Source organism: Mauremys mutica, chromosome 9 (assembly GCF_020497125.1).
Source record: "Mauremys mutica isolate MM-2020 ecotype Southern chromosome 9, ASM2049712v1, whole genome shotgun sequence".
NCBI lineage: Eukaryota > Metazoa > Chordata > Testudines > Geoemydidae > Mauremys > Mauremys mutica.
In genome coordinates this window covers 103695200-103709571 of record NC_059080.1, presented here as the reverse complement: position 1 = coordinate 103709571, position 14372 = coordinate 103695200, and the positions used below count along the sequence as shown (strand labels likewise).

The following is a 14372-nucleotide window of genomic DNA, read 5'->3' as shown; positions in this document are numbered from 1 at the left end:
CTTGTCCTTTTTTGGGTGATTTCTGCTTTCATTCAGTAGTTACTGTTTCGTTGCCAGCTGTTCTCCCAGTCTCTGCGCACCGGGGATAGGTAGGAGGAGGGATTGACCTTCCACTTCCCGTACCTGACACACGCCGGCAGGCAAGAGCACAGGAACCTCCTTCTCTCCTTCCCTTTCTATCCCAAGAGAGAGATGCCACTTACGTCTGTCTCTCCTTAAGGGAATGTAGCGGAAAAGGGTGAACAAAACCGTGGGAATATCCCCAAAGAGTGTATGAATTAGAAAATCTAATGCTAAAGTATTGCACTAAATCGGCACGAGCTCAGGTATGTGACATTGTGCCACCACGCAGAGTTGATTAGCAGCCATGATGTCATGAATTCAGCTCTTGGCAGTACAATGAGGCTGAAATTTGACCAAAAGTGAGTAGGCATTATTTAAAGAGTTAAGACTCTTTTAATCCAAAAGATCATGGTGCGATTACACTTTGTTGTTTACATTTTCACAGATGGATTTTTTTTCATGCACAAGAGATTACATTCTCACTTGCGCTGTAGGCATATGTATTTATCCACACTTGAAAGCAAGCAGCGAATGATTAGCTCAGGGGATATTAACAGAAGAATTATTGCTCTTGAAATCGAGGTATCCTGTCTGAAAACACAGACAGGGGACCTGTAATTGCTGCTGATTCTTACAGGTGCCATGAAGATGGGAAGGTCAGTCTACCTCTGCTGTTACTCCCCTGGGTGCCACAAGGCTTGGTTAGCCAATAGGAGGCTGGTTTTCACCATCTCTGTGGCAGCAACCTATCGAGATGCTGCCTTGTGCAAACTGATACAAACTGATACACACTCAGAACCACCAAAGGAACTTGGGACAATGCAAATATCTGAAAGTCACAAGTAGAACATTCTGAAGCTTTGTCTAGGCTACGAGGTAGGGGTGAGAGTCCCCGGCTTGCAGACACATACTTGCACTAGCTCTCATCAAGCCTGTGTGAGTATAAACAGCTGAGTAGTCATGGTAGCCCAAAGGCATGGCTGAACCATGCCGAGTGCTTACCCCCTCCCAGTTTCAGGCAGCTACTACTTGTGCTACCATGGCTACTTATCCTCTTGCGAGTCTCAGGAGAGCTAGTGTGCTATGGTGCAGGAGCAGGGAAATCACACCCAGAGGTAGGGTGACCAGATGAAAGGAAGAAAATATAGGGACACATTGGGGAGGGGGAGTCACCGGCGGATAACCCTCCCCCCCCAAATGGAGTACCGCGAAATATCCGGACAAATTGCGTCCTGACCTAACATCGATCGGGACGCGGAACAAACGCCTAAATATTGGGATGGTCACGATTTTATCAGGACGTCTGGTCACCCTACCCAGAGCTCCTAGCATAGACATAGCCTAACTCCATAAAAGTTAAACAAAATAATACTGGGAAACGTGCAGATTATAAACTATCCTTGATTTTCTTTCTCCCAATACAGTGAGTTTAAATCCTGCTTGGAAGGAGCTTGTTGCACAAAGGCCACCTTCAGGTCTCATCTCAGGTCAACTTCTCTTCTCAGTTCTGTCTCAGATTATCACCTGCCTTGGTTTTCAAACCATAGGATTTATTTGGGTCAAACAGCAACCCTGGTATGAGCCCTGGACCACACAGTCAGAGTAAGTTGTACATGGGTAAATACAGAATATGGTAGCACTGATTAGGGGGAATGGTTTATAAATAATTTAATGCCCTTTGGTAACTAGGAAATTCCAAGGTGCATTTCACATGGCAACTGGCTAATGTGCAGTTTTCCTTGCCGTGGAAGGAGAAAAGGCATCTGATTTCTTGGAATCAAACTACAGTGGGATTCTTGCCTTGAGTGGGCCTCAGCTTGCCCTGCCAGCCTCTGTCACAGAACTGGAGGTCTCCCTCTTTCCTGCTGCCTGTAAGACTCGTGGAGACTAGTAGGGAAAGGTAGGGTCGTGTCAGATGGTCAGGATATGGTGTGTGGAAGAATTGGCAAAGGGCTGGGGATGCTGCAAGGTGAGCAGAGAGTGAGAGATGATTTGCCCTCTTGGGGGAAGAGGAATAATCGTCTCATGCTCAGGAAGTTAGATCAGGGCCAGCGGCGTAATGGGCTTCATTTTATCCGGGCTAGGAGGATTAGTGAAGCGTGTGTTATGGGATTGGGCTGCTAGAGGAGGTGAAGTACAGAAGAAGTTTCACTAAGCTGCAGTACCACGGTGTACAACACTCTGGAACCGTATTCTAAGGGTTGAAGATAATGTACTAGGGGAGTTCTGTGACCTCCTTATAAGGAATGGCTGCAAGGACCACAAGAGACCATCAGAGATGGACTGTCAGTGTTTACACCACTGTCTGGAGAGTGGAAAGGAAGGGAAAGTAATAACCTTTGTATGATAGTTTTGTGTACTAAGATAGAGTCTTAGCAATTACTTCCAGTTGTTAATGTTAGTAGAAGTGGGCCTGCACTGGATCCCTGAATCTGAAGAGCCCTGAACTTCAGAGCAATTTTCAGACCCAAACTTCATGGGTTTTATGCTTATTTCAGCTCTGTATAATGAAGTTCTATCATCCTGTTATGAAGCAGCAGCAAACTGGGCTACAGGCTGTTATTTATACCTGTCTCGCTTTGTTTGTTTTTCAGTTTGTAAAATTCACTTACTGCACAGGCAATAGAACAATAAGTCCTATACAATTAGTATCACTAATTGACACAATGGAAACCCAAAAGAATTCAGAACTCATGGGGCACAAAAGAAACTCCAGTTCATGACCTGTCACCACCTAACACAAAGGCCTTTCTGAATTACTTCTTTAACCGTGGTGAAATGTCCAAAACATACCCACCATAACCTCTGTAGCAATTTATACTGGAATTATTTTCACAATAAAGACAAGGCTAAAACTTATTGTAATCTTCTACTTTGACTCCATGTTGAATGTTCTTCTGTGTTGCAGTGCCTGTAACTTATCAGCAGCCACAAACACCAGTTCCTCCCAACATGAGAATGAAACTCTTCATGATGAGCACAATATCAAAAACTATGAAAACACAACGGTGTTTTTTATCTCCAGCTTTCAGTACCTCATAGTGGCAATTGTCTTTTCTAAAGGGAAGCCCTTTAGGCAGCCTTGCTACAAAAATGGTAAGTCTCTTCTCATTATATTCAAATCCTCTGTATTTTTCTAAGTAAGAACTCCAAATTACAGTAGGCGTATTTTGTTCACTTAGCACATTCGTTCAGGCGCATGTTGTGCTGCTTTTGCAGTAACAGATTTGCTGCTGCAAGAGTGTGGGGTTTCCCCAAGAGAAGAGGGAAGGGGATAGTTTCTCAGGTGAAAAGAGATGGGGCAGTATTGTAGAATAGTCAAGATTTCCTCTGGGAATTTGGGAAGGTTAATGCAGAAATTCTCACATTCTACAAATTTTAACTTTTTTTTCCAAAGTAAAATGCATGAAAGTTAAATGGTATGCGCTCTCTGGAAAAACCACCTAAATACAGTCATTACCACTGTATTTAATGAGGTTTCTCTATTGACTCAATGATTTTGGTAGCAGAATACTCCTGCATTCCACTGCTGTTTTGTTTAAGACACGGAATAATAACATTTTTCATTTCTTAAATCTGTGTGCTTGCTGAATACACTAAATCTGCTTGCTAATATCCTTAAGATAGTTTTGTGTATTTAGAAATCTCACGTGCAGATTTTTTAGATTTAGATTCAGTTGCTTTAATGTTTTTCAGAATTCTGAAAGATTCTGGTCTGCATTATGGGCCTCAAAACTTACTTTTTAAAAATGGTCTTTTCTTGGGAGTGCAAAAAAATGTAATCTAAAATCTGTAACTTTTTGTTGCTAGGGCAGTGGTTGATTTGAACTCCTGTAATTTAGTCATTTTGTATTTATCTGAAATTATATGTATGGTATATATTGTTTTAGAAGGTTAATGGAGAAATATATATATATATATATATATATACACACGCACACACACACAGATATACACGTATGTGCATGCGCACTAAAGTGAAATGAGGATTATATCCACCATTGCAGTGTGCTTTGAGATGTATATTCTGTTGTTGTGAAAGAGGAAGCCTTTTTGTAAGTTAAGTGTCACATAAGCTGCATTGTTTTCATAAGTTAATGAGAATTAACCAGATGTTTAAGGTGGCTTTTTTGCATATACAATAAAAGCATTGCAGTATAATTTTACAGGAGAGAAATCCAAGACTGTTTCATGTAATATGTACTTGTATATGGTCTACCAACGCAAAATACATGTTGTAAACTGTTATTCAGGGGTTATTGTAATAGATATATATGCAAACACGAAGCGTGACAGTATGTTTAATGTTATATTTCTCTTTTTCTTTTTACAGTTCTGTTTGTTATATCTGTGATATTTATTTATATCTTCACATTATTCATCATGTTGTATCCAGTTGAATCCATTGACGGGGTTCTTGAGGTAAGATTCAACAAGCAGGTACATAAACTTCATACCTCATAAAATAAGTTGGCTGGCTTCTCTTCCAATCTAAAGTTCCCATTGGCTAGATTGACCCTTTGAAAGCTAGAGTTCAAATTCTACCAGAAGACAAGCTTAGTGAAAATCTGGCATATACCTATAGAGTCAAGTGAGAGCCAAATATAAATTTAGTCTCACCATTTTTTAATCTTTATTTTAGCTCTAATGAATGCAGAAGCAGCATGTGTTTAAAACCCTTAACAATTTCTCAGCAAGGTACTGTAGAATGGGAGGTGATACTACCAAATGCACTCTGCAAATAAGCATGATTTGCCCTATCACAAAGAGTCGTGTTTAAGCAATAAAATAGGAGTTAAAATTCGAGGATTACAACCAAGATTGTTTCAAATTTGCTTTATTTCATATGTACACAGTTTTTTGTGTGTAACTGTTCAATGCATTTAGTGGACATTGTTCACCTGTGACAACTTTGTCTTGCAGCTAGTTTGTGTACCATATCAGTGGCGTATAACAATTCTCATCATCATCATCATCAATGCAATTGTATCCGTCTTGGTGGAGGTAAGTAGCTCAGATTAACAAGTGGCCTTTTCCATGTAGCCTTTTCCTGGGCTACAAGTATATCCTGTATAAAATGCTGATGGAGTACAGTTATGTTTGTACTTCTAATATATTTTCAGGCAAGGTTAAGGCCACAAAGTTTAAAGTTTCATAATACAGATAATTAATATAATAAGAAATAAGGTGAATAATTGAGTTAAGCATCGTTATTGAATTCAATGTAATGTACAGCAGCAGTGAACTATGTTGAACACAGACTTCTGACACTTGATTTTTTTTAGTGTGTCACTATCCTTATGTGATAGGGATCATAACTGTGACTCATAGTTTAACAGCATAAGGGACCATTAGATCCTCTAGTCTGACCTCCTATATATCACATTAAATTTCACCCAGTAAATTGGGTTTGACTCAAACATATATCTTCCAGAACAGCTTCAGTCTCAATTTGAAGAGATCAAGAAATGGAGAATCCACCACTTCCATTGATAATTTGTTTCCATGGTTAATCATCCTCTGTTAAAAATGTGTCTCTGACTTCTACTTTGTGCTCATCTGGGTTCTGTTTCCAGCCATTGGCTCTTGTCTTGCCATTCACTACTAGAGTAAAGTCCTTTCATACCTGGTATTTTCCCCCCGAAGGTGCTTACACACCGTAATAGTCACCTCTCTTCTTTTTGATTAGCTAAACAGATTGTGCTCTTTAAATATCTCATTGTAAAGCATTTTCTTGAATCATCTTTGTGGCTCTTTTCTGCATCATCTTCAATTTTTCAACATCATTTTTAAAAATGTGGCCACAGAAATGTATGTCATAGTCCAGTATTGGTCTCACCAATGCTGTATACAGAGGTAAAATCACCTCCTTGCTCCTACTTATTGCGCCCCTGTTTATACATCCAATGATCACATTAGCCCTTTCTTCCACTGCATCACACTGGGAGCTCATGTTCAGCTGTTTGGCCACCAAGACCCCTACATTCTTTAGATTTGCTCTTCACATTTTCATATCAGTTCAGTTTGTTCATGACACACGGAGTTTGAATTAATACTGCATTTGCCCCCTTAGCACCTGCCCCTTGGGTTGTTGGATTAATACCCCGTCCCCCTCATTGGCCTCAGCTAGTGAGTGTCTAAGCGAGGTGATGAGCTGCCTGTGAGATGCATGCTGGTCGCATTCATATAGCCCTGTTTCTCACTGGAATACGGCCTAGTCTGCCACAAATCCAAACCTTTGGCTTCACGCCCGTTGCACTGTCTATGGTTCATGTCCAATATTTTATGCCTTCCCTTGCTTTTGGGACTGGAAGGCTCTCCAAGAAGATAACTTGGACGTTCCTCCTCTTCAGCTCCCCTCCAAGATCCCAGAAGTTTTCCGTAATCTGTGGGATGCCATAGTACTGGAACCAATGGAGACTTGCCAGAAGATTTAATAACCCCACCCTTCTTGCACTTCATTTCATATTTTCGCACTGGGGTGACAGCACAGCATCCTGCTCTCCTTGTGTCCTTTGCTAAATTCAGTGTCCACTCTTCATATGGAGTCACTGATAAGGATTGTTTGCCTTCTTGAGACAAGTGAAAAACCTGTCTTTGTAGCTGTTTGCTTCATAACGCAAGGATGCCCATGAGGCATGTCCCTTTTAGCTTTCTCTTCTGTTCCTCCGGAAACAGGTTCCTCTACAGTTGCTTCACTGAGTACCTGATACTGAATGAGTGCTGGGTTGAATACCTCCTGGTTTTCTCTCTGCTCTTTGTCCTGAATCATCAGCCCATTTCTTTGGCTTCTGTTCTCCCCAGTTCTCCTTTCACAGACTCCTCCCCTTGTCGTGTCTGTGGTAATGATTTCCAAATGTGCTGTCAAAGAAGTGTTGAAACTTGTGCTTCCAGACCACATATTTTCTCCTGTAGTATGGCCACCAGCTTGCATTCATGCACCAGAGATCTAGTTGGTCTTCTGACAGAAACGTAAACATAGCATGTCTGAGGCAGGACACAGTTGTTCCCTTGTTGTCCATATTTGCTACCTGGAGTAGAGCTAGACCTCCAACAGAAGGAGCCAGACTCCCTCCATAACTCACCAGCCTGCCACTCTTATTTGCCTACCTCAGGAGTTCACCTGGCAACTGACTATATACTAATCTTCACTGCTCAGCTCTACCCGGGCTTTAACAGGGCAGGGTTAACCTCTCGGACACTTCAAACCCTGGGGCTGTTCAAAGACCACAGGGTTGCAGCCACACTGCCCTCACTGCGACATAGACAGACCTGTCTCACCTAGCCTGATCAGGGGTCCACAGCCCAGCCACGCAACCTTCCTAGAGAACAGACAGACCAGACACACAGCTCACCAAGTCCCTCCGCCTCTGAGCACAGCATCCGCACCTGTGCCCCCGGAAACCCTGACCAGTTTGCTGCTCTGGTTCACCTAATAACTAACTTTGGACTGTGATCAACACTGCTAAATAAATACCCAAAATGTCAGACTAATCACAATGCAGAACATGATTTGAGAAAAGAATCTTAATTCAAAGCTTCCTTAGAACTTGCAGTGCTTACTGGAGATTCTTAAAATAGTAGTGTCAAAACTTGTTGTTTAAAAAAAAAAAAACCTATTTGTGTAAATACAGTTGTCATAATTATTGCAATTAATGTAAAGCATATATTCGTGCTCTTAAAACCCTCATGTAAGCACTTAAATACTGATGATGGTTTCTCTCTTAAATACTAATAAAAATAAATGTTGTCAAATGAAAGCTGAGTTTAGTTCTTCACTGAGTTAATTATGCCTACATCATCGTTTCAGATTTTATTTTTATGTGCACACTAACAACAAATAATCATTAGTCTTTTTAATTCTTCCCACTCACTGCAATGTCTCACAGAATATCCTCCTTGACATGATCCTTTGGAAGGTTGTGTTCAGTCGAGACAAACAAGGAGAATATCGCCTCACCATAGCCCAGCCACCTCAGGTTGGAGACCAGTATTTTTGCTATCAATCATTCAACTGTATGCAGATTAATTTAATTTTTTACCATGCATTTCGTAGTGGTATATGGGTGTGTTTGTTTTCTGCCTGTCTAAACCTGTTTTTAAATAGTGTCTTTATCATATTTCTGTAACTTTACAATTAAAAGGGAATTTAACAGAAGCATCTTTAAATATTATTGTAAACATGTCCTAAGCAGGTAAGTGTACATTAAGAAGTTTAGCTTCACTTACAGGTCTTGAGAAACAGTGTGAGACCTCTCTAATTTTTCCATTGACTTGTTTTTTCACTCCAAAATGACATATTTAGAATTTCAGGGACTAACACATTCAGTGTCACCAGTGTTCATTCCAGACACTTAGTAGTAGTCTGTCAGCATGTCAGCAGATCAGTAGAGTGGGACTAGAAATGTTTTGATTCTCATGAAATCAGGGTTCTTAACGGTGGGTTTGAGCCAGCTCCCAATGAAATGAATTAAATTGACTTCAAAAGGTGTTGGTGTTGTAGAAAAAGGTGTGTGACCAGTAATTTATGGTACATACAACCAACGGGAAACAAAATGACAGACATGGTAAATTACTACTACTTTTTAAGCTGCTGTAGAAGGTGACGGTGTTGGCAGCTCTTCCACCTCAAGAGATAGTCAGCAAACTGCGTTTGGTACCATCCAGAGGCTACTGTCTATGGAAAATGCAATGTAGTAAAACACTGTTGGCTTGGTTATTACCTTTAACACCTTATATTGTTTGTCTACTTCTGGGCAGAGAACCTGCACAAGGCCCAGCCATTGCTTCAGTCAAAATTGAGCCCGATTTTGAGAACTGCCGTGATGCCTAGGGCTCGTGCTAGCATTCGGCACGGGAAAATCTAAGCCACGGCGCATAAGAGCAATCACTTATATCCACCAGAATGGCAGTCATACCCAGTAAACACATAGACTGAGAATGGGAGGAGCCAAATATTTTGAGAATGATAGCAGTGTGTTTGTCTATTTATTCCAGTTAGTGGAGTAAAATTTCTAAGGTTCATGTATTGCCTATTTAGTATGCGGGGAGTGAGGAAGACTTTAAAAATAAATAAACACGGAGTGATTTATTGCGACACACTAGCAGATTACTTCTAATTCACTGCTTTGCATGCTTTTTAATAGCACACATGGTCAGATAGGCCTGGTTAGTTTAAATTGCTTACTGCTTATTGTTGGTTGGATACCGTTGAACAAACGTGTATATGTGTAAAATATTTAGACTTTTTTCACAAAACTTGGGCATCAAACAGACACAGTTACATCACAAAAAATGTTTTAAGGCCATTATTCCTCAATAGCAGCAAAGAATCCTGTGGCACCTTATAGACTAACAGACGTTTTGCAGCATGAGCTTTCATGGGTGAATACCCACTTCTTCGGATGCTTGCATCCAAAGAAGTGGGTATTCACCCACAAAAGCTCATGCTGCAAAACGTCTGTTAGTCTATAAGGTGCCACAGGATTCTTTGCTGCTTCTACAGAGATACTGTGATACAGAATCTTATTTTCTCCTCGCATTTGTACCTTTTAAAATCTCATTGCTGCCACAATGCAGACGAGGGGGTAGGCGATCCTATATATAGACTCTGCACCACACTGTCTTGATCCTGTATAATGACAAGAATTTCTGAATGAAATTCATAATGAAAGTCATTCGTTTCTGATGTCTCATTGTAAAATTTCTGATGTGGTTTTAAAGTATTTTGCTCTTGGCAGCCTAGTTTTCATATCTGTTCATTTCCCTGTCCCGTCTGCAGGAGCCTTTGGATCGCTGGAGAGGATGCTTCCTTTCCTCCCTGTTTGGCTGCAGAAAGAAGATTCCAAAAGCCAAGTACATGCACTTAGCTCAGGAACTGTTGGTTGATCCAGAATGGCCACCAAAACCTAGAACAACTACAGAAGCTAAAGATCCAACCCAGGAAAATGGTTCATATCCAGTAATCACTGTAACGTAACAATGAATCTCAGTGGTATGTTTCTTTAGCAGTATTCAGAGCTATGTAATTTTATGGCTTTATTTAGTATTGCAGCATGCTAAGCGTTCTCCTAGTACAAACATTTCCGGTTATTTGGTCTCTGAATACGAAGTTCAGAGCTGGACATCGTACAAATTATACATTAAAAAACACTGAGTTAGAAGAAACATTTTTTTACTACATTTTGAAGCCTCACTTGTCCAAAGTGAGCTGTATTTAAAGGTTTAAACTGCAGGGCAGTTAAATAGGGTCCTTTGAGTATTTGGGGAATGTTAATATTTGGTGGTAATTGTTCCACCCTGTGTTGCAACAGCAGTGTGAGCGCAGTGTGCTGTCTGACACAGCCTTTTCACAGCAGTACTGGAGACCCATAGAAACCACATGGAAAGGGTTGTCAGTTATTTCTTCTTCACTTTTTATCAGAAAGCATTGTGACTGTAAGATGATCCTGGAGTTTGTGTGTGTATCCCTCCATTTCACATGGACTAAAACCAGGTTCGTACCTAATAGTTCAAGAGCGTTTCTAGCTGTGGGACAGGTAAGAGTCTGGACTTGCAGCTAGTCCTTAAGTCTGACCCTGCAGGTACTGGGAATGCAGTAAAAACTGTGTGCTCAGTCCCTAGGAGGAAGGAAACGCATCACTCTCCTCTTACCGCCCTCTTCAGCTAATCCTGAATTGTCATAGGCTACAGAAGGACAGGTTGTTGGGGTCTTTGAGAAGGGGGATGCTGAAGAACCTAGGCCAAATAACTCTTCCCTTGCATCTTACTTTTATTGCATTTAACTGACTGGTGGCTCCATACGTTCTTACTCTGTCCAACAAAGGGATTAGATTACTGTTATCAGACCAGGTTTTATTTGTATCATTTGAGCGATTTTTAACACCTTTGCACCAGCAAGGCAGAACTACTGCTAGGAGGCAGAAAATGGTTTTCACATGCCCTTAGCATTAGCAAATATTAATCCTGGGCACCAAGAGCTTATAAATACCAAAGGATTGGTCTGCCAGTGTCTTAATTACCGTGTAGTTGTGTGCAGCAATGTTAAGATGGAAACAGATGAGCCACAATCCAGGTCTTGTTATAAAATTATTGGGCTGCCTTGGATCTTTCGTTTTTTTAAAAACAAACAAACAAACAAACCACCTTTTCCACCCAGTGGTGCCATGAGTACTTAAAGTGTCAGTGCACAGTTTCACCATGAGGTGGTGCCAAAGAGCATTGTACTAGGCCACTTGGAAAATGAAATTGCAAATATGAGACGGTAAGCAGCAGCAACTTCAAAAATATTGGGTTTTAGAAGCCTATCAAAATGGGTAAAAAACCCAAAGCCTTTGGCAACCAAATAAAACAGTAAAACGTTGAGGAAAAACTCCTCCAGTCAGTTCCTATTGCTCTTTTGAAAGAATAAAACATGCTAAAAGTTGGACTGCCTTTTTTAACTATATGAAATTGACTGATCTAAGCAACTCTGAACTTTGGGAGAGGACACCAGAAATCCAGCTCTGACCCTTACACAAAAAATCCTGTAGGATTGTATGTAGGGCTGAATGAAAACTGTGGAAATTACTCCACTCTAGGGAGTGTTCCCCCTATATAAAATCCCGGGGATAGCTTGTTAAAGTTATCCAGGGAGGATATCATTCTTTAGGATTCTTTAGTAAGAGGAGTTTTGCAGCTCAGGCCTATTTCCTTTATGTTTTCATATAAGGCAGTGTGTGGTAATATCCTCCTTGCCTTGACGGTGTTGAACATGCCATGCCAACGCTGGGATTAATAATTGGGGCATAAATGCTTTGGAGGGTTCCTCTAGGACTGTGAAGATTAGCAGTTACATTAACAGTTACTCCTCATGAATTGATAGTACACCACAAGTGTACTATTCCCTATGGCAACTGACAGTTCTCTTCCTGTTTTATTTTGGGAAGGCATTTACCAGCTTTTAATCAGTAGTGCAGACCAGAATTGTCCTTTTCCTGCCTTTTATACTGTTAAACTTCAAACAATATTTGTAACTGTAGAAGAGTGTAAAAACTGGATCACTGTTACTGATGTTGCCACTGTTGAGTCTTCGAAATATCTCATGAGTGTGGAATTTGGGGGGAAAGGCTATTGCTAGCTGAGTGAATATTCTTTATATCTCCCCTTTATAGAAAATATTTTACTTTAGTGGAAAGATTCCATGAAGCTATGCATCTTGGACCTTGGAGCTGTGACTTACGACCACATCCTATATTTGTTTAAATGTTAACTTACAGGGGGGGTTGAGTTAGTTTAATTCATTTTAACTTGCTTGTTCAGTCAAAAGTGAAGAGAAAAATGTGCACATGCTCTGCATCTTTCAAGTACTATTGCTCAGTGCTCTTCCCACAAACTGCTAATCCGACTGTCCTCGGTCAGATGTTAAAGTCAGTCTTGCATTTGTGATGAGAATATTCCTTGTACCAGCCCATTAGAAATATCCAGATAATAAGGAGTAAACTACTTGTAGAGCAGTGAGTTTGTTTAAAGAGTATTCTAATTTTTTTAATTAGGGCCAAAATTGTCAAGTGTGTCCATTACTTTTGGGTGCCTGGCTTGTGAAAACGAGAGCGTGATTTTCACTGGTCCCGAGCACCTGCAGGTTTCTTTCACTCCAGATAGAATTGTAGGTGCTCAGCACCTCTGAGAGTCCGGTGCTATGTTCTTCAAGTTGGGCACCAAAGTTAGTGGATGCTTTTGACATCATATGACTGAGCAGCTAGCGTCTTTGACCAAGAACAGTTAGTTATTGTTAAGAATAACAGATCATCTGTCTTTTTTGGGAAAAAATCCTTTACAATTTTTCTTTTTGTTGCAAGGTTTTGTACTTCCGAGGGTTCAAATACAGCCATGGAAGTAGGCGCAGCTCCTGCTGAAGTCCCTGGGAATTGCACCTTCTTACCTCAGGGCAGGGTTCAGCCCTATTTGCCTGTGTATCACTTTGAAAGGAAGATGTGGTTTGTCAGGTGTACAGAAAGCTAGCAAACTAGATCTGGCCCCAAATTAGCAAGTTCAGTTCATACGTTGAAGTATGTTGGACTTCAGAGTTTGTGCTTAAAAGAAACCTTTTTGTAAATTGTTCTTGAAAGCTAATGAATTCAGATGAACAGAACTATTTAGTGGGTCCTACTAAATACTCTTGATGGTCTTTTTTCTTTCTATTATATAATTCAGCCTCACACTGAAGAGTTTGATTCAGATTTTCTTATTAAATTATTTAAGTGTATACAGACCTAAATTTAAATCTGTATATGTCTTACTTCACTGTGTTAGGATTTGTAAATATATCTGATATAAATATTATTTATGCACATACGTAAAAGAATGGTCTACCCAGGAAAGCAATTGTTAAATAATAAATGTAACTTTTAAAAATTTTTAAATAAATAACCAGATCTTTAAAATGTCTATCCCTCAGGGTTGTTTTTAAAGTTCTCCTTCCCTTCAGATATAATTAGTGGTAACTGTAGATTTCAGACATTATATAACCAAGTCTGCTGTAAAATAGGCTGCAAATAATGCTTGAGTCAAAGTGGAGAAGCCAACCACAAAGCAAAGATTGTTTAGATTCGTTTGTAAACTTTAAATTGGGAACTCTTACAATTGCACTTTTATTTTTAAAATGGTCACAGTTTTTTATTCTATTTATTTTATTTCTTCTGTGTTTATGAAGATTGTGCTGAATCAGTTCATCCGAAATTGGTAAATAATCCTCTACTGTATTATGTATATATTATATTAACATTAAACACACGCAGGATGCTTTTTTATGCTGCAAATTTTTTAGTATTTTCCTTGGTCATTACAACATTCAAGATTTAGGAAGTGCTTTAGAATTTCTCCCATGAAATTTTGAATTATAAAATTAGATTTTTGTATGTCTGAGGGAAAGGGGTGGTTTTCTGACAATTTTTAGAGTCCTGAATATGTTAATTTTATACAGTACAGCATCAGGGTTTTACAGCTATTTTCAATCAATTGCAGCTTGTTTGATAATTTTGAACCAGAAACTACTCTTAGTTTAGGTAATGACTTCCTTGAAACTAACAAAAATAGAAGGCTTGTGATTTTAGCATTCTCTGGAAGCTCACCTTCCTCTTATTTTTAAAAAGCTAGTTTAAATCAGAAGTGATACTGCATCTTTATATTTAAAAACATGTAATGCTGCTCTAGAATGGTACCCAGTTGTCAAAGAGGCACACATGCATAACTGTACATTACAATTGTAAATAGCCTTGTAAAATCATTTTTACGATTGAAGCTATTTGAAATAAAAATGTAAATGAACA

At 39.8% G+C, this 14372-nt stretch overlaps 1 protein-coding gene across 1 annotated transcript in view; it reads left to right on the top strand.

The window, feature by feature from the left end:
- Positions 1-14372, top strand: part of ATP13A3 (ATPase 13A3) — a 110571-nt gene extending 96199 nt beyond the window's left edge. Inside the window, exons 28-34 of the mRNA XM_045030653.1 lie at positions 1488-1665; positions 2972-3159; positions 4397-4485; positions 4987-5067; positions 7953-8042; positions 9845-10057; positions 12903-14372. Coding sequence (XP_044886588.1) covers positions 1488-1665; positions 2972-3159; positions 4397-4485; positions 4987-5067; positions 7953-8042; positions 9845-10042 — 824 coding nt within the window. The 3' untranslated portion in view covers positions 10043-10057; positions 12903-14372. The remainder of the gene's footprint in view (positions 1-1487; positions 1666-2971; positions 3160-4396; positions 4486-4986; positions 5068-7952; positions 8043-9844; positions 10058-12902) is intronic.